The sequence below is a fragment of the Polyodon spathula genome, chromosome 10, assembly GCF_017654505.1.
Source record: "Polyodon spathula isolate WHYD16114869_AA chromosome 10, ASM1765450v1, whole genome shotgun sequence".
Classification (NCBI taxonomy): domain Eukaryota; kingdom Metazoa; phylum Chordata; class Actinopteri; order Acipenseriformes; family Polyodontidae; genus Polyodon; species Polyodon spathula.
In genome coordinates this window covers 1,279,349-1,299,961 of record NC_054543.1, presented here as the reverse complement: position 1 = coordinate 1,299,961, position 20,613 = coordinate 1,279,349, and the positions used below count along the sequence as shown (strand labels likewise).

The window sequence follows — 20,613 nt, the reverse complement described above, 5'->3', positions numbered from 1 at the left end:
GCCACATGTCCTTATTTAAGTAAGTGCTCACAGATTGTAAATTCTATTTTCTTAGCACTAGCAGTATCATCACTGATCCCCTTCTGTTGAAAAACGTGTAGATCTTTGTGTGGCATACAATGCAGGAATAGAACTTGCTGCTGCTGCTTCCTTTCCTGCACTGTAGCACATAAGGGAACCCAAGCCTGAACCGAACCCCAACTTCATGACTGAAATGCATTGATTATCCCAAAGCAAGTCCCACATGCCTTTCGCTGCACTTACTTTGGTTTGTTTTTCTCTTCAGTAGTGATTTGCAGTGCTTTGACCCGTGTACTATGAACTCACCCTCTTGTTTGCTTTTCAAATAATAATTTACATTTCAGTAATGTAAAACAAACTCAAGTTTCAATCAATACTATATCCAAAGTCTAATTGTAATTTTGAGTAAATGCAGAGTTCCACAAAAAAGATATTGTGAGTTTTTAAAGTACATTATATACAATTAAAAAATCCAACGAACATTTAAAAAAACTCAACAGACAAGGACTGCAAGTGTAAGTACACCAATATCAGGCATCATTGTATTTGAAAGTATTATAAATCTTAAGTAACTCCTCACTATTTGTAGTTCATTTGATTAAAAAATGAAATACTACATTGAAGATACTGTAGAAGATCGTAATGATATTGTTACACGATCCATCAGTATGCTGGTCAGCAGTAGCAGTGCACCACACACAGGGTACTTGGTCATTCTATATGGAAATGGCATTGTGACAGAATCCCAGACTCTCAAATCCAATCATCTATAATTAATGTGGAGTGGGAGGTATTTGAATACAGAGACTGCGTGTGGAAAATGAAAGTTATTGTAAAATAAAGTCTAAGTGTTTTATGAAGTGGTAAATGTTTCTTGCCTACTAGTATTTGCTTAGTGTCTTGCAGTGTAGGGTGCTGCCAATGACATAATGACTGCCCCTAGAATCCCTTTTTGAAAAAGATAATGTGGCTTGTGTGTGTGTGTGTGTGTGTACATATATATATATTCTATATTAGACACACACATACGATGCAGCTGTGCTAAAGTCAATTCTGTTTGTATTCATAAGGTGTTCTTTGATTACTGAAGTAGATTCGATTTGTTTTGATGTACTGTAAACCAAAGGTGATTGGTTCTAATTAATTTTGTATTATTGTTCAGAAAAAACAATGCTATGGATAGAATACATTCGCTACACATATATTCAGCCTTATTGTGCTTAAATACACTAAACAAAGAAAACAACAGTTTGTTGATTTTAATGGATACCTTTTTTAAAATAAAAAAAAAGTTTGCTTATTATCTTATGGTTTGGCCGTTGGTCCACGCAGGTTAGTATTTAAAAAGCTTATGATTGGCTGTAGAACTTGAGCAGGAATACCGAATGAGTGAAAAAAGATAGTTAATAGTTAACAGTTGCCTGCCATTTATATCTGAATCATCTTGGAGTCATTTTTGACTGCAACAGCCATTCATAATGCCTAAAAACATGGCATTTCAACCTGTGAGACTAGCACTGTGCATTGTGCTGCTACACCTGTTTCCATCCGTAAGTGATTTCTAGGGAGGGTACTGTTACTGCTAGCATTACGATTATTATTTCATTCAGGGAGGTGCAAATCTCCACACGCTTTTTATATTTATATATAAGTGGACAGAAAGTGCTCTGAATGTTTGTAAAATTCTGTACCTATACAGTATTTGAATAAAAAAATATAATGAAATGAAACAAAAATGCCTCTTAAAGCAGGCAAGGGGTTGTATGGTTATGCTTTTATCCAGGTAAGCTAGTTTAACCACTATGTATTTGGCAATAGATGGCTCTGAGATATTAAGACTATGTTCTCTTGCAGTTTGCTGTTCTCCAGGACATTGTTGATGGTAAGTATATCCTCTGCTGCACACATCATGCTTTAGAGAATAACGTTCTTAAACACAGGAGAGCTATATGCTAACGTGTCTGCTCTCATTTTTTGCTGGCACACAACCTTAAATGACAACTTAGAGGCAGAATACGAAGCAGAGGAGAATGATTATGGGACGGAAAACACAAGCACTGTGCTTGACTGGCTATATGATCTCGTAGGCACTGAAGGTAAGTGAACAAAAACAGGTGTTTGTTTTTCTTTAATACAGACAATCTCAATATCATACCATTAATTCAAATAATCTCTTTGATATTTTTAATACAGAATTGAATTGTTTTGAAATGTATTATCTCTGCCAACCACTGCAGTGCCTTTATCACACGATGAAAGGAAAATTGCTACATTTGTACATTTTGTATTTGACTGTGAATCACTTAACTGTTGGTGCTCAACCGCATTCTCATTTGTGGGTCATGCGACCTTAAAGAGAATGTAAAGATCTGAGTCATCTATAATGCACATATTGGGTATTTACCTTTACAAATGCTGTATCTTGATAAAAAGAATTGCTACTTTTTTTTTTTTTACATTTATAATTTTAATTATATATTAGAATTATATATTATATTTAGTATATTTCTGTTCAGAGAATTCATATTTTGTACTCATGGTGCACAAAGAATATGCTATTTTGTTGAATGTGTTTCTGCAGAGGGATGTGATCCAAATCCTTGTCAGAACAATGGCGTCTGCGAAGCAGGAAGACGAAGATACAAGTGTCATTGCCCTGAACCATTTTCAGGAAGGAACTGTCATAAAAGTAAACCACCTTCACCAGTTAACCAACAAACATGCACTCACTGTGCGTGTATAGCCAACAGTGTAGAACCAGAATGGCCTATCAAACATGCACTCACTGTGCGTGCATAGCCAACAGTGTAGAACCAGAATGGCCTATCAAACATGCACTCACTGTGCGTGTATAGCCAACAGTGTAGAACCAGTGACCTATCAAACATGCACTCACTGTGTGTGTATAGCCAACAGTGTAGAACCAGAATGGCCTATCAAACATGCACTCACTGTGCGTGTATAGCCAACAGTGTAGAACCAGTGACCTATCAAACATGCACTCACTGTGTGTGTATAGCCAACAGTGTAGAACCAGAATGGCCTATCAAACATGCACTCACTGTGCGTGTATAGCCAACAGTGTAGAACCAGAATGGCCTATCAAACATGCACTCACTGTGCATGTATAACCAACAGTGTAGAACCAGAATGGCCTATCAAACATGCACTCACTGTGCGTGTATAGCCAACAGTGTAGAACCAGAATGGCCTATCAAACATGCACTCACTGTGCATGTATAACCAACAGTGTAGAACCAGAATGGCCTATCAAACATGCACTCACTGTGCGTGTATAGCCAACAGTGTAGAACCAGAATGGCCTATCAAACATGCACTCACTGTACGTGTATAGCCAACAGTGTAGAACCAGAATGGCCTATCAAACATGCACTCACTGTGCGTGTATAGCCAACAGTGTAGAACCAGTGGCCTATCAAACATGCACTCACTGTGCGTGTATAGCCAACAGTGTAGAACCAGAATGGCCTATCAAACATGCACTCACTGTGTGTGTATAGCCAACAGTGTAGAACCAGAGTGACCTCTGATACAAGCTCCTCATTGTGAGACAACACAAAAGAAAGTTTCAAGCATGGCAAAGATCCCCACGTGAACAATTTTGCACTTTCTTCCTTAATCACTTGTATGTTGTAGGTTAAAAGTGATTGATACATGGAGCAAGATTACTGTGATATTATATTTACAACAGCATAAGTTTTAATATCATTCAAATGCAGTGCATGAGCAGAAGGAGGTCTGTCCCAGAAACTGGATGCTGGGTGGCTCTGCCAAGAACAGTTCCACATACTGATGAACTTTCTTTTTACTATTTCAGTAAATTCTGCATGCAAAAAGGCTAAATGCGGAAAAGGAGAATGTGTTATCACTTCAACTCCACCATATTACCATTGTAAATGCAGATTCCCTTTTCAGCCTCCAAACTGCAAAAAACGTGAGTAACTTCCAGGGGGATTTTGGTGTACAAGTGTACATAAACATATATTTTCTTGGTGTGCTTTACGAATGTGTTCCTTCCAGAGGTGGAAGTCAGCTGCATTTGAGCAGCTGTGTCACTCGTGTCTGAAAGACACTTTTATACGAACCACGTCTTTTCTTTTTTCCTCAGCTTTTTTTTTTTTTTCTAGCTGTATCAGTATGTCAACCAAACCCCTGTCAAAATGGAGGAAGGTGCATCAAGGATAAAAAACACACATTTTCATGCGCTTGTCAGTCATCATTCAGGGGGGAGTTTTGTGAAATCAGTAAGTAAACTTAATTTTGCAAATTCCATTCTAATCTAAAGAACCGTTTTTGTTTTGTTTTGTTTTTTTTCATACAGAGTACACCATTGTACAAACCATGCAAGAGTAAATCCTTGTTATTGCCTAGCAACAGGTGACTTGCCATTTAAGGACAGCAGGCGCAGTGGACAAAGCATAAACTCCTCAGTTATTTAAAATCTGTTTTAAAATGCAGTTTCACAAATATATTCTAGACTGTTGCTAGGGAAACCAACAAACAAGGCTCATGAAGTTTGCCGCAGGTCTTTGTAATTCTCAAATATTTCATTCCATGGAGGGGATGTTAATTTCTGTTTATTGTTGTGTTATTTAAAATGTTCCTCATTAGGGATGGATGACTGTTATGTGAACAATGGAGAAACATACAGAGGCAAAGTTAATTATGCAGAGGATGGGTCTCCATGCCTTCACTGGAACTCATACCTAGTTTATAGAGGAGATTTTAATACGTTTCGTGGTATTGAAGAAAGTCTTGGATCCCACAGATATTGCAGGTAATGTAGATTTTGTAAAAATTAACCGATATTTAAGTTTTCTTATTCCACCTGGACTGGAAGTGCATCCATCTGATTGGCTGTTTAAAAGACAATCTTGGCTATAAGGATGTCTGTTGCCAGTTACTTTGTGTTAAATTTCTGATCACAAGGGTGCTGATTTTTCAAAACTTTTAATCTGGATCAAAGTGATCTGGATTTTGTAATCCTGTATTTTGCGATCGAGTTTACTTTTATCTGGATCATTTTGGTCCGTTTTTTCAGAAAATGTCTCTGCTGGATTACATTACATTTGTTGTGGTAAACTAATACATACACTGTTGCTGAAGTGCTATGTAAAGGCATGCAATACTTACCAGAGTATTGCAATTACTATGAACAAAACTGACATGTGTAACAAGGTCATTTTCCAACTGCTGTAGGAATCCGGATTCTGAAATTAAACCCTGGTGTTTTGTAAAAATTAACAAAAAGAAAGTGACGTGGAAATATTGTAACATCAGACAGTGTGAACAATCTCCATCTAAAACTGCAGGTATGGCTTTTACATTTTAATTTACATTTTTATTTGTATTTGTTTATAGAAGTAAACTAAATGAGCTATGCTGGTTTAAAAACTTTTCTTTCAACAAAGCATGCTGTATTATCTGTGTGGTTATACTGTCGGCTAAGAGTCTTGCCCCAAACTGCTGGGACTGCAGAGTCTGTATCGCAGAGTGCCCCTTCGTAGTGACTCTGAGCATGTTAACAATAATGAGCGATATATATATATATATATATATATATATATATATATATATATATAAAATAGAGAGGTTTCACCACTGTGTTCTCTGTGTGTGCTTTCAGCTACAGTGCACCCAGATACAATTTTTTTGCCCTCTGAGGAACCTCCCAAAGTTCCACTGAAGAGACCAGCCACTGCAGCCCCCCCCAAGGAGTTTGCTAAATGTGGCATTCCAGAGTCCAGGACAGCTCAGCACAGGATCTATGGTGGATTAAAGGCCACTCCTGGAGCACACCCATGGCAGGCATCCATTCAAAGCAAGCATCCAAACAACGTTGCTCGCCACTATTGTGGGGGGATCTTAATCAAGCCTTGCTGGGTTTTAACTGCAGCGCACTGTGTGGTGTAAGTGTCTTGTCTTGGGGTTGAGTCATGGCTTCAATTGGTTTGTGATGTGGTGCATGTAAGTTGTATAATGATCATTTTGTGACCAGTGAGCATCTTGGATTGAAGTATATGGATATACTATTCCTAGCAGACTTGGCACATTTACAGCAGACTGTTGCGAATACATTTAGGCAATCCATTCATATGTTTCTGTGTTTTTGGGGGGTGTTTAGAGGAACTTCATTCCGAGTGCAAGTTGTACTGGGGGGTCAAGATTTACAAAAAAATGAGCCTGAAGATCAGACCTTTGACGTTGAGAAGTCCATCGTTCATGGAAACTACACCGATATAGGAGAAGCCGTGTATAATGATATTGGTAAGTTCCCATCAAATTCATGCACTGCTTTGCTTTCTTATTGGAGTCTATTCTCTTGATTTCACACGCAGGGTAAAATCTGTTTACTCTAATAGTTAGATAGTTTTTTTTTTGTTTTTTTTTTTTTTTTTTTACTATTAAAGGGTTTAGGATGGGGGAGGGGGGGGTGATCATTTTAGTAATTGCAGCTAAACAACAATACAGAGAACAAGACCTCTAACCTGTGCATTTGTTGTTGGCATACAGTACCATGTTGACCAACCTTCTATGAGTTAGACACGGGAAGATGTTAATTTGCTACACATTTTATTAGAGATTTTAATTGTTATTATTGAAGTATCATTGCATATATGCTTTTAATCTTTGTGTGCACGGTTGCTTTTAGCTTTGCTTAAACTGAAGCCAGTTGGTGGTCAGTGTGCCAAGGAGACGAGGTATGTGAAGACTGCCTGCTTACCGGTCTCCCCGTTTGCTGATGGCACAGAGTGCAGCATTTCAGGATGGGGAAAAACAGAAACAAGTTGGTTTAATGCCTAATTGTCAGCTTTGTTTTTATTTGTTTGGTGAAACTGATACTGCTGCAAGTGTAGAGGCACTTAGTAGAATAAATGTAGCCAGAGAGTTCTGAGTAGTACTCTTGCTAGTTTGAGATGATTGTAACCCTCTCAGAATAAAAACAAGACTGTGTTTCTTCAGAAAGAAACTCCCTCCTGAGTGCCTCTGGACGTCCTAGTCTTGTCCTGCCCTTGATGCAGGTTCCTCCTTTCTGACCATGAGAAACGTCAACAGGTCACTCTTGCTCTGCTCTCACACTGTATCGATTCCCAGAGCTTACCTGAAGCTTTTGCTTTTAGTTTGTGAGCATTTGGCTGCTCCCTTCCTGTATCTACTTCTATTATGTCAACAACTTGGAAACATCTTTACTGCAAAGCATGTACAAAGTGGGAATTAAACACTGATCATTCTTATTGAAATCATATGAAATATAACTACTGTATAACGTACATACACCACACCTGATCCCAGCTTCCTCATTGCCATCACAATGTTAAAGTGAGACCCGGACAGAATCGCATGTAAAGTAAGCCTGTTTGAGACCCGCTTCATTCATACTTTGCTATCTCTAATAGTGCAATCATCTTTGTGTCCCATTACTAATTCATAATGGCATTTTTTATTTGTTTTCATCAAGATGTCATTTCCAACCAGCTTTTGGATGCTCAAGTGTTACTGATCCCTCAGGAGCAGTGTAAGGACAGAAATGTGTATGGGAGCTTATTGGATAACAGCATGTTCTGTGCCGGGAACTTAGAGGGTGGGCCTGACTCCTGCCAGGTCAGTAATTACTCTGTTATCAGGATAATTCGCTTCTTAAACATGATCTGATTGCATTTAAATGTATCTCAACATTTGCCTTTTTTTGTTAGATCTATCTATCTATCTATCTATATTATGTATGTATGTACGTATACAGTATCTAACAAAAGCAGACAAATGTTGAGATACACGTGATACATAGACATTTAATAATTCATAATCAGCCTAACGAGAAAAGTAAATGATGATTTTATTCATTCTTTGTTCATAATAACTCTTAAGACTCCTTTATGATGTCGCAAACACATGAAGATTGATCAGTAGATGTGTGCTACAGTGGTCTGGCTGCAATTGCTTCTACACATTTAACAGCTAATAAACAATAGGATGATAGGGCTTTGCTTTGTAAAGTCCGCTGTCAGCACCTGTCACACAGCATGGACTTTAGGAATTACACATGGAGGTCTGTAGTTAGATTGTAGCAACATGCTGCATGTAACAGTGTGATAATGTAGTTAGGTGCAGTGGACACAATACTGTATTTCTGTATTTATTTCAAAAGGTAAAGCAAAAATGGTTAAGGTGAATGACAAGCTCTTACACATCATACTTGTTTTGTTCTTGCTTGTTCTGTAACAAAACTGTGGTGAAAATTGGGTCCAGAAAATATAGCAGCCAGATGCTGTTGTACACATCTGAAGCAATGTAGAGCACTGAGATGGTTCTTAATGAGACTATGTTCCCCTAGGGTGACTCCGGTGGACCATTGACCTGCGAGAGAGATGGGAAGCACTATGTCTATGGAATAGTGAGCTGGGGAGACCAGTGTGGCCTGCAAAATAAACCTGGAGTTTATGCCAGAGTCACAAAATTCGTTGACTGGATCAATTCAAAAGTGAATTAGTTGCTGCACTCTCAGATTACAGCTTCGTGTTCAATTCTCGTCTCGTCTCATGTCTGATTTACTGTGTCATGCACAATGAAATGCCTTTATTATAAGGGACATCATTTTCCACACTCTGGATAACAATGATGTGAAAATTCGAAATAAATACTATATTTGCTTTTTTTGTTTTGTTTTTATGTATTATGCATTTCATAAAAACACAATATCTTCCATCACAACGTAGTTGATGCTGCAGTGAATTAAGATGGATAAGATTGCCAGACAGATGATGCACAAATACATGCATTGGAGAAAGGATCTGTTAATGCACTAATCTAACTGAAACAAGTATGTCAGGAACATGCACCCACCCCCCCATTGCTACAGGTATAAACTCAAAGTCAGAGCAAATAGGTGTGATGAAAAAAAAGATGAGCAGGACATCTGTCATCAGCACATACAGAACACAATAAGAGTGCAATTCAGTACTATCACAATTTGGCAAGCCATTCTCCAGATAAGTGTGATACACAGATGGACGGACAGACACCCACATACATACATACATACATATATTTACGATTGGATTCAAGTCAGGACTTTCACTGGGCCACTCAAGAACATTAATTCTCTTCTTGTTCAACCTCTCCAGTATGGCTTTGGCTTTGTGCTTCAGGTCATTGTCCTGCTGAAATGTGAATCTCTTGGCTGACTCAAACCGGTGCCTTGGTTTCATTGCACTGACTCCCATATCACCATCTACCCTGACAAGCTTCCCAGTCCCTGACGATGAAAAACATCCCCATAGCATGATGCTGCCACAACCATGCCACAACCGTGCTTCACAGTAGGGATGGTGTTACCTGGGTGATGTGCTGTGTTGGGTTTGCGCCAGACATAACACTTTGCATTTAGGCCAAATAGTTCAGTTTTTGTTTCATCAGACCACAGAATCTTTTGCCACATTTTTTCAGAGTCTCCCACATCCCTTTTTGCAAATTTGCATCAAGATTTCAGGTTGTAACACAACAAACTGTAAAAACGCCCAAGGGAGGTGAATACTTTCTATAGGCACTGTGTGTAAGCAGTAGCACGTCATATTGGAATATTGTCAATTTGCTGCACATTTTATGCACCATTGTTTTTAGCTTTGCTTAAACTGAAGCCAGTTGGTGGTCAATGTGCTACGGAGACGAGGTATGTGAAGACTGCCTGCTTACCGGTCTCCCCGTTTGCTGATGGCACAGAGTGCAGCATTTCAGGATGGGAATCAACACAAACAGTCTTATAAGGTCACAGTTCCAACATGCTGCTAGATTCCAAAGTGTTACTTATCTCTCAAAAGCGCTGCAATAATGAAATCTCATACTGGAACAAATTGGATAAAAACATGTTTTGTGCTGGAAACCTAAAGGGCGGGCCCGACTCCTGCCAGGTTTGTTGTCTTAGTATTTGTATTTTATTTTATGAATGCTAGTCGATGCAGTACAGCTATCCTGCGTCGTTACAGGAATAGAACGGGATGATGCTGGAGTTTACAGAGGAATCCTCTTACTTCTGTCCTAGGGTGATTCGAGTGGACCTTTGACTTGTGAGAGTGATGGAAAGCATTTCATCTACAGAGTTGTAAGCTGGGGAGACCAGTGTGGCCTGAAAAATAAACCTGGAGATTATCCCAGAGTCATTGAATTTGTCGACTGGATAAAGTCTAAAATTTATTTGCTGCTGCATTCTGTGGTAAATATCTGCATTGCATCCACATAACCTGTGTAGTTTGTTTATGCCAAAAAAGGGATATTGTATTAGTGTTACAATGATTATTGTCCTCTGTAATGTCCGCATTTAAAATGTCCCCTTTATCATAATACAACGTCATTATCTGCCTTTCTCTTTTGATAAGTAAACTAAATGTGAAAATAAACTCCTGTTATATCTGTCAGAATTTGTAATTATGCTTGGTACTGTACATACAAACCACAAGGTAACTTTATTTAGTGTCTGCAATACATTCTGTGTGCTGTACCAAAATCTTTATTTACCCTTGGCCGCTAATTGGCTTTGCCTGCTGTCCAGCCAGCAACGGATGTGCATTGCGGCCAGGCAGGAGCTGGTAATAAACTGAGTCAGTGAGTCAAATTTGGAGTGTGATCCCAAGTGCTTTCCCACTCAAAATAAATGTCATGTCATAATGTAAAGAGTAGCACAACAAAGTAATAACGGGAAAACAGTCATTTTGCTATTTATGCAGTTTAAAACATATGTTCGAAATGCGTGACAGGACAAAATATACTTTGTATTTAATAATTTAAATAAAATACATTTATTATAGGGCAACCTATGGTATTAAAACAGCCCTTACAGAAATAACCTATAGAAAGTCCTATAGTAAATTGGTCAGGTCCTATAGAATATCCTATAGGACTTCTCTAAAACCTTTTTAGTCCCATAATGTCCTTTAGTATCACTATAGGATCCTATAGGACATGTCTGTAAGGGAGTTTCTGACGTGTAAACTAATGACCATTGTTAATTCTTGTATGGTCAGCTAATTTGGGATTTTAAAATTCCTTGACAAATAGAATATCGACTTTTTAACTTCGCATTGATAAATAAAAAAAAAAGTTGAGTTCAAAGACTGCTTTTAAAATCAGCCACCGTTTATTGCAAAAATGTGTTTTCTAAGTATCCAAAAAAGTACTTACGCGTTCGTTGTGTGGTGATGCTGGCGGCGCGTTTGCTTGTACCGGTATTCTTTGACTAACATTCTGTGAAGCATTCATTTTAATGTGTTTAACTTGGAATACTTTTACTTTCAAAATAACTCAAACACAGTGCCTGTCGCTTTAAGCTCTGAGGCTCCACAGTAAGGAAGTTGAGTGAACTTCATGTCTTCGCTTTCTTCCTATTCGTTTCGTTGTGACTGGCCCTTAGCTGAAATCGAAAGAGCGAAAGTTTGTTTAGAGATATTGGTACTTGAGTTGAAATAAAACGAAAAGACAAACTATCAAGAGTGAAAGTAAGTGACTTTAAATACCTAATGTTATTGTTTTACTACGTTTTGTTTTTTGAATGTAAAACTAAACCGTACCTGGCTGTAGAATAATTGTGCATCCGACAATGTAGCTAGTTAACGCATCGAATGTATTGATATAAAAGGCATTTTATATTGATGAATACCTACGGTATATTATTTCTGAAATAGGGCCGCTGTAGTTTATTGCAGTCAAAAATGCAACAGCAATGTTCTGTAAAATATAGTATGTACTGATGAATACTGCATTAAATACAGTAAACCGTAGCACTACAATAATAATAATAATAATAATAATAATAATAATAATAATAATAATAATAATAATAATAATGTAGTGCACCACAGTATATGCCATTTTACAGCAGGTTACTACAGTAAATCGCGGTGTTTACTGTAAAACACTTATTTCTTTACGGGCAAAGACTCGCATCAATGACCTCAGGTGAACACTTTTTGAAAGGGGTGTGTAATCGTGCATATTAAACTTTTAAAGTAAAATTATCCAACTTGAAAATGTAAAACGACATATTTATAAATGTACAAGAGTGAGACGTAATTAGAATAAATAAAAAATTACAAATCCCAAGTGTCATTTTTTAAAATCAATCACTACCTAGGCTATTTGTAGCTACGACAATGACTGTTAACACTTTACTGCACTTATCAGGAACTTTGGGAGATATCTCCTTCAGTCCTCGTTTTGCTACAACAGTTACAATAACAGCATTATTCGATTAGAGACTTGTGTTTTACAGCACATTTCTCAATGCATTATTCGATTAAGAACATGTGTATTACAGCACATTTCTCAGTGCATTATTCGATTAGAAGCATTCACAGCACATTTCTCAATGCATTATCAGATTAGAAACTTGTGTTTTACTGTACACCTCTCAATGCATTATGAGATTAGAAACTTGTGTTTTACAACACATTTCTAAATGCATTAGATTAGAAACCTGTGTTTTACAGAACATTTCTCAATGCATTATTAGATTAGAAATCTGTGTTTTACAGCACATTTCTCAGTGCATTATTCGATTAGAAGCATTCACAGCACATTTCTCAATGCATTATCAGATTAGAAACCTGTGTTTTACTGTACACCTCTCAATGCATTATGAGATTAGAAACTTGTGTTTTACAGCACATTTCTAAATGCCTTAGATTAGAAACCTGTGTTTTACAGAACATTTCTCAATGCATTATTAGATTAGAAATCTGTGTTTTACAGCACATTTCTCAATGCATTATCAGATTAGAAATCTGTGTTTTACAGCACATTTCTCAATGCATTATCAGATTAGAAATCTGTGTTTTAACGTACATTTTTTAGTGCATTATCAGATTAGAAATCTGTGTTTTACAGCACATTTTTTAGTGCATTATCAGATTGGAAACCTGTGTTTTAAAGCACATTTCTCAATGCAGATGGCGGATGAGTCTTCTGCTGCTGATAGAGAGGAGGAGGTCGAAGCAATGGGAGATACAACGGATGCAAAGCCGGACAGAAAAGGAAAGTTCTCTCTGTTTGGAAAGTAAGTGAGCATTGACATTCCTGAAGTTTCACTTCATTGAGTACTGTCAGCAGTCGACAAAGTGCATGAACAGACATGTTTATTTGAATATTTCATCATTTAGATCAGGTAATGTTAATAAATACACTTTCAAACTGTAACATTTATACAGATCATCATGGGTAACTTTCAGTAGTGTATTATCTAAATACCTTGAATGTCTTCATTAAAAAATAACAAAACATTTGCCTTGATTTTTTTTTAATGAAATACAAGCAATATTCTTTTGAAGGTGTGTGAATAATCCACAGTGCATTGTTACCGCACAGACCTTGTCCAATTGGTTGTGCAAGCAGTACAAGTATAAGAGTTTTTGCTTGTTTTGTGTCAGGAACTTTGCTAGGATTTGTGGAGCCACAAAGACTTCAGTGGAATAGCCTGTGACTCCCTCTATTGCTCTAACCTGTGTTCTCACTGCACTTACATGTTCTGTAAAATAGCAGCAATGATTCCCCACATTGTACTGTCCCAGGCGAGTCGGTTGCATTTCTGTCTCTTCTTAATCAAGGGTTTTTTTTGTTTAGTTGTTTTCTTGGTCACTCAAAGCTGTGTTGAAAGTTGGTATGGAATATTTGGAGTGTGCGCTTGCTTGTCACACTCACATTGTTACACTCACTGTGGTGGAAGTCAGGTCCAGCTTGTTTTCATGATTACTGAAAGCTCTTGTTTAGTTTTTTTTATCAGATATGAAGAGGGGCGTGTGTTACCATGTTTGTGTGTTACAGTAAATGCCAGCAAATCGTATGATAGCTGTCTGTGCACACGGGAATGTGTGACGCACTGTATTGGAATCAGAGAGGACCTGAGGATCTAGTTGGTCAGTGATGGGAATACATTTAAAGGGCTCGGGGTAAGATAGACCTAACCCTGTAACTTGCTGATCAACACTTTAAACTGTCTTATCTATCTATAGAGGACATGCTTACAAAATGTTCAGAACAGGAACATTTTAGCTGCAATGTGCTGTACGGCTGGCACACATGCTAGCTGAGTAACAGCTACTGTACAGTACAATGAAAAGAGGGACTTCAACGTACTTGTGTGAGACACTACTAACGGGGACTATACAATCAATGTATTTAAAAGTTGACACAATGACGAGCAACAATAGGACGTGGGTCTCTCAGCTGACTGATTAGCTGACAATTACATTAAAGCTGCAGTACACCACAAAAGGGAATAGTCTGTGGCAGACTGATGGAATTGTAGGTTAAGTGTGCTATCATTCCTTCCTTAGATAAATACATAGTATCTGATATGTACCTAAATTGCCAAACTCTATACACACTGTGCTAAGCGTTTACAAAGGAGATAACAATTTTGTTGTGGGGTAGTGGGTAGTGCTTATACAGTAGTCCATAAAGTACTGTACTGGTTCAAGTAAAAAGAGTTTTTAAAGTTAGGGGGTGCCACGTTGCAAACAGATGTTGCAATCTACACAACAGATACTGATCTGTAAAGGAGAAACAACATCTTTACTTTAAGGGAGTGTAGCTGATGCAGTGGGTTAATGCTTTAGATTTACTGACGCATGTATTTCTGTCTGTATTACAGTATATAAAAATACTACCGCACCTTTCATAACAAAGTGATGTACGGTAAGTAAAACAATCTGTGCATTTGCAGGCACCAAATGTTGACGTGTTTGAAAGTGGCATTTCTACATTTTTTGTTTTAGTGGTGTTTTAAGTTTGCTGTTTCCTTGTCGAAGTAGAATTAGGCTTACTTTCAAAAGCAGACAATAGCTCTAATATGGAAAACATATTAAATAGTTAATAGTATAATATGGAATAATCAAGTCACAGCTCAAAGTTATCGAGGGAATATTTACACACAATCAGCATTAGTTTAATCATTTGAGACTACCAAGTTATCATTTCTGGATGGTAATGTCTGTGGTTCCTCTTTGTGTGTGAGGTTTCAGTGTAGTAAGCTCAGTGGCAGCTGGTTCAGCCCACGTACAGCGGGCTACTCAGGTCGAAGGATGGGGTGACCTGGCGGGACAGGCTCTGTTTGAACTGAACTTTGGCAGTTGCATTGCATCTAATTCGATTGTGATGTGCGTTTCATCAGGGGCTTCAGTATGACTGCATGGCTGTGATGACCTATTAGCAGTGTACCTGCATGGCTATGATGACCTATTAGCAGTGTACCTGCATGGCTATGATGACCTATTAGCAGTGTACCTGCATGGCTATGATGACCTATTAGCAGTGTACCTGCATGGCTATGATGACCTATTAGCAGTGTACCTGCATGGCTATGATGACCTATTAGCAGTGTACCTGCATGGCTATGATGACCTATTAGCAGTGTACCTGCATGGCTATGATGACCTATTAGCAGTGTACCTGCATGGCTATGATGACCTATTAGCAGTGTACCTGCATGGCTATGATGACCTATTAGCAGTGTACCTGCATGGCTATGATGACCTATTAGCAGTGTACCTGCATGGCTATGATGACCTATTAGCAGTGTACCTGCATGGCTATGATGACCTATTAGCAGTGTACCTGCATGGCTATGATGACCTATTAGCAGTGTACCTGCATGGCTATGATGACCTATTAGCAGTGTACCTGCATGGCTATGATGACCTATTAGCAGTGTACCTGCATGGCTATGATGACCTATTAGCAGTGTACCTGCATGGCTATGATGACCTATTAGCAGTGTACCTGCATGGCTGAAGCTGCATCCACACTGGATGCGAGTGAGCGACACGAGCGGTCAAAGTCGTCGGATGTCAATCCACGTCAGACGCGACTTGGAAATGATCTAAAAGACTGGAAATAAATACATTAAATTCATTACAGAAGAGGGATTCTCTCATTTCAGCCTGCTCAGTTGTTTATGGTTACTCAAGTTGAAATGTATACAGCACATATATATATATATATATATATATATACTTTCTGCTGAAGTCCCCATGTGCGTTTTGTGGTCTTCAACAGTAAGAAGAAAAAGAATGTCCAGGGCCCGGAGCAGGACCTCTCTACTGAAAGTCGTAACAGCGTTGTTTCACCGACCTTCCAGTATAAGACGAACTACAAGAGGCTTGGAAAGTGTGTCATTATCAACAACAAAAACTTTCAGGAGAAAACAGGTATGACCGCTTTCAGCTGCACAGTATCTATCGTTATATGACAAACGGAATCTCCCTGCCATTCAAGGGTTTTAAGCACAGCATACCCAAATTCCTTGTACACCTGCTGAACCTTGTACTCATCACTTACAATAATGCATGACCAAGGAAAACTGGTACTGTTAGCAGCTACACTGATTCTGGTTCACTGAGGATCGTGGGCACTGTATCTATTTCCTTGAAGATCCCTTTATTTATAAATTATTTATTTATTTATTTATTTAAATGTTTATTTTGCTCATCCTGTTAAGATGCAGCATAATGTTTCCAGGCACACATCAATCATAAAGTCATACAGCAGTTACAACTGAAAGGTATAAAAACAAGAACATCCTTTCTATGTTCTTTAAAAAATAAATAAAATAATAAAAATGTGAAAAGAAGCAATGTGTGACGACTTTCTCACAGCTCTGTAAATGCAGCCCCACAGGATAAGCTCTGCAGAGTTTCTGTAGCATTAGTTTTTTCTTCTCTCTTTCTGTAGGCATGAAAGTACGGACTGGGACAGACAAGGATGCTGGAGAACTGAATAAGTGTTTTAAAACCTTGGGCTTTGAAGTTTGTAGTTACAACGACCAGACATGTCAAGACATGGAGAAGCTGCTCAGAGATGGTTAGCACACTCTTACTGCTTTGCTACTTCCTAATCTGTTGTTGTAAATGTAGAAGAGGGTTATGTAGAAATCATTGGCTAATGATTGGGTTGGGATGCTTCCCAGCAATAGCAAGCCGGCCTCTGAGGTACAATTGAGTGCAGTGTGATCCAGGGAAATATTGCTGCACAGAATACTGGGGGTCAGGGAGTGGAGAAAGAGGATGTGTAGGGAACAGACACTTGGTTTGCAAAGCTGTTGTAGAAGGTATGGATGTTACTGTGTAAATCAGACAAGAATAGAACAAGCATTAAATCTAGAGATTAAACAGACGCTACGTAAAATATCGAGATGCCTTGAGTTTGTTTGTAACTACTGAGAACAGACTAAAATAGTACCCTTTCTTTAAAGTGCCTCCTGACATTAGTACAGGATCATTATTCCTAGTGTTAATGCCTACTTTAAGAAAAAAAGGACTGTTCAGTTAAATTAAAAAGTGACAGATCTAAATACCTGTCAATTTACATAGAGCGAGCTATTTTATCAAGTGAGTAAGGAAATACAGTGGTTTGAAATGGTTAATTTCTAAATCTCTAGCCTCGGAGGAAGACCACAGTGAGTGTTCATGCTTTGCCTGCATCCTTTTAAGCCACGGTAAGGAAGGCATGATCTATGGCACGGATGGAGCAATGCCAATCAAGACTTTGACCTCTCTGTTCAGAGGAGACATGTGCAAGAGTCTTCTGGGCAAACCCAAACTCTTCTTCATTCAGGTACATCTCAGCCAAGAACATCAGAGTCTTTACCAGAATTGGATCGACTGGTTTTTAGAAATTATGCCTAACACCCCTCTAGAGTCATTTAATATATAGATGTCATAGTGAAAAATAGTCATAAAAATGCATTGCATTTCCTGCAGAAATGAAGCCCAAATGAAGCTAAAATAAGTCTCAATCCAAGTGAGATCTGACTAGTCCAATAACAGTATATGCTTTATCTTGTTAGATCTACGGTATGCACTGTGTGCACCACATATTTCACATGCAATACAGCTATTTTAAGCCTTTGCTACTAGCCTCTGAGTTCTTGCTTCATGTTACCGTTGCCATATATTAAAAGAACAATACAGACATTGTTTTTTGTTTTTTACCACCTGGAAACAGGAGTGTAGAAGGATGTGCAGTGTTGTGTGTTTTGTTTCAGTACAGTTCCATGGGTGTAGGGGAGTTCTCTATCTTTTTTTAAGCTTGTAGGGTTTTGGTTTTTTTTCTAAGCCTGTTGTGGTTTGTAATTTCCCTGTACAGGATACCAATGTTTTATGTCATATTTGATTAATTCTGAGACAATTGCAGCTACTGACATAATGTATATATAAAAACAATGCCTGTTTGGTTCAGAGAGATGTAGTGGCATGACAACTGTATTATTATTAGTAGTAGTGTTATATACACTAATGAATGTATGTGTTTTGCATCCAGGCATGCAGGGGCTCTGAATTTGATAATGGGATTCAGACTGATTCCGGACCTCCAAATGAATCCTTGGAAACAGATGCCAACCCTCAGCACAAAATTCCAGTTGAAGCCGACTTTCTTTTTGCATATTCCACAGTGCCAGGTAATCCCAGGGTTAACTTCAAACAGTATCAGTAATACCAACTGAGTCACAATATCCATGCATTCAGAGGTAAACATTTACTTTCTTCATGCTTCTCTGTTATTGCAGTCTGGAAGCTACATTTATGGGGTCTTTTTTGTTACTGGGAAAGTTACTCATAGATAAAACGTAGGGGGGCTAAAAAATCTTGCTGTGTTTGGAAGTGCCTGCGTAGTATGGAATTGAGTGTGTGACAGGCATTCGAATTGCCATGTCCTGTGCTGATGTAACAATGTGAGTGACAGGCATTCGAATTGCCATGTCCTGTGCTGATGTAACAGTGTGAGTGACAAGCATTCGAATTGCCATGTTCTGTGCTGATGTAACAGTGTGAGTGTGTAACAGGCATTCGAATTGCCATGTCCTCTGCTGATATAACTGTGGGTTCATTCCAGGCTACTACTTCTGGAGGAACCCGGGACAGGGCTCCTGGTTTGTCCAGGCCCTGTGCAATGTCTTGAGTGAATACGGGAACCAGCTGGAGATCCTGCAGATTCTAACCAGAGTCAACTACACGGTGGCTACCAGCTTCGAATCGTGGTCTAAAGACCCTCGCTTCGGTGAGAAGAAGCAGATACCCTGTGTGGTGTCCATGCTCACGAAAGAACTCTACTTTAGCTAATGTTGAAGTTGACCATTAGTTGGTCGCACATTCAGGTAGATTATAATACAGCTCAGCTTCTTCAGTGGCACGTAACGTGCAAAACAGTCTACTTGTCTGTAAAGGTTGCCCTTGAAACTGGTCACATTGACCTTTGCAGACAGGTAGTGTTTAATGTCCATGTTATTCTACAGTAAATGTATAATGTTTGATACTGGGGAACAACAATGTTATACCACTGCTATGGCCCTATATTATCATGTACAGATACATATTACTTCCAGGTACCTGCAATCATTTCTGATTTTGCATCAAGCCTATATTATCATTTCTGATTGAAAATCAAGCCTATACAATCATTTCTGATTGAAAATCAAGCCTATATTATCATTTCTGATTGAAAATCAAGCCTATATCATCATTTCTGATTGAAAATCGAGCCTATACAATCATTTTTGATTGAAATCAAGCCTATGTCATCATTTCTGATTGAAATCAAGCCTATACAATCATCTCTCATTGAAAATCAAGCCTATATCAACATTTCTGATTGAAATCAAGCCTATACCATAATTTCCCAGCTAAATTGCACAATATTCAGTCTTAACCCGTAACATTTTCTTCTGTTTTCAGTCACGATCAGACTTTGAAGGTTGAACTGTTTAATTTTTAAATGGTATTTGTTTTAAATTTGTACCGGTTTAAAAAATAATCTGTATATTCAATAAAGTAACGTCACAAATAAAACCATTTGAATTTGAGCCTGGCCTCACCATGATATAGTGCACCTATCCTTTTTTTGAGACGTTCATTTATTCTGTCCTACAAAATGGGGCATAACTTATTAACAGTTAAAGCAAGTAAACAAACAAACAAACAAACAAACACAATACCTCATTGAGGCCCATGCACTGGTGATGCCAGGTTTACTGTGGCATCCTTGCTGTCCACATACAGTGCAGACGTCTTTCCCATTAGCTGTAATTACCTGGGCTATGCACACCTCTATGAGCCAGTGAAGAAGTAGGCTGTTTTTACATATGTTTTGACAAGTATTTGCTTTTTTTGTACTTCAGAAATGCATGTAAAGCAATCTTTGAATGAGTGGATATGTACATGGCATACTGCATTATGGCGTGAGATGTACAGCTGTAGCCAAAAGTTTTGCATCTTCTATAGAATGAATTCATTTTGCTTCATCAAGTTGAATGAAACCTGCTGAACAGTGTTATGTTAACACATTGCATTACTTATCTGTGTGGTTTTCTATATACTTAACGAAAAACTGACAAATTGAAATTTCAAAATCTAACATGAAATACTGTACTACTATTATGGCTTGTGGGTGACCTTTTTTTGCCATATCAGTGTGTAGTTTCTTTTATAACACAATGTTAAAAAAAAAGATCTAAATTGTGTTCATCTAGGTTTTTTTTTTTTTTTTTTTTTAGTTATGTCTCAATCCTAAAATTCTTGGGGATGCAAAACCTGG

General features: G+C 38.2%; 2 protein-coding genes across 2 annotated transcripts; both read left to right on the top strand.

Annotated features, from left to right (window-relative positions):
* The first annotated feature begins 1,453 nt into the window (after positions 1 to 1,453).
* On the top strand, positions 1,454 to 8,568 carry LOC121321590 (hyaluronan-binding protein 2-like). Its single transcript, XM_041260597.1, has 13 exons — positions 1,454 to 1,571; positions 1,876 to 1,903; positions 2,028 to 2,117; positions 2,603 to 2,710; positions 3,860 to 3,976; positions 4,170 to 4,286; positions 4,654 to 4,819; positions 5,242 to 5,354; positions 5,669 to 5,951; positions 6,167 to 6,309; positions 6,695 to 6,829; positions 7,502 to 7,644; positions 8,375 to 8,568. Exons 1-13 carry the CDS (start codon positions 1,500 to 1,502, stop codon positions 8,528 to 8,530), a joined length of 1,671 nt encoding a protein of 556 aa, XP_041116531.1. The 5' UTR covers positions 1,454 to 1,499; the 3' UTR covers positions 8,531 to 8,568.
* A 2,826-nt stretch (positions 8,569 to 11,394) lies between these two features.
* On the top strand, positions 11,395 to 19,882 carry LOC121322130 (caspase-7-like). Its single transcript, XM_041261670.1, has 7 exons — positions 11,395 to 11,528; positions 12,978 to 13,084; positions 16,081 to 16,232; positions 16,756 to 16,884; positions 17,462 to 17,637; positions 18,343 to 18,481; positions 18,916 to 19,882. Exons 2-7 carry the CDS (start codon positions 12,978 to 12,980, stop codon positions 19,140 to 19,142), a joined length of 930 nt encoding a protein of 309 aa, XP_041117604.1. The 5' UTR covers positions 11,395 to 11,528; the 3' UTR covers positions 19,143 to 19,882.
* The last annotated feature ends 731 nt before the right edge of the window (positions 19,883 to 20,613 follow it).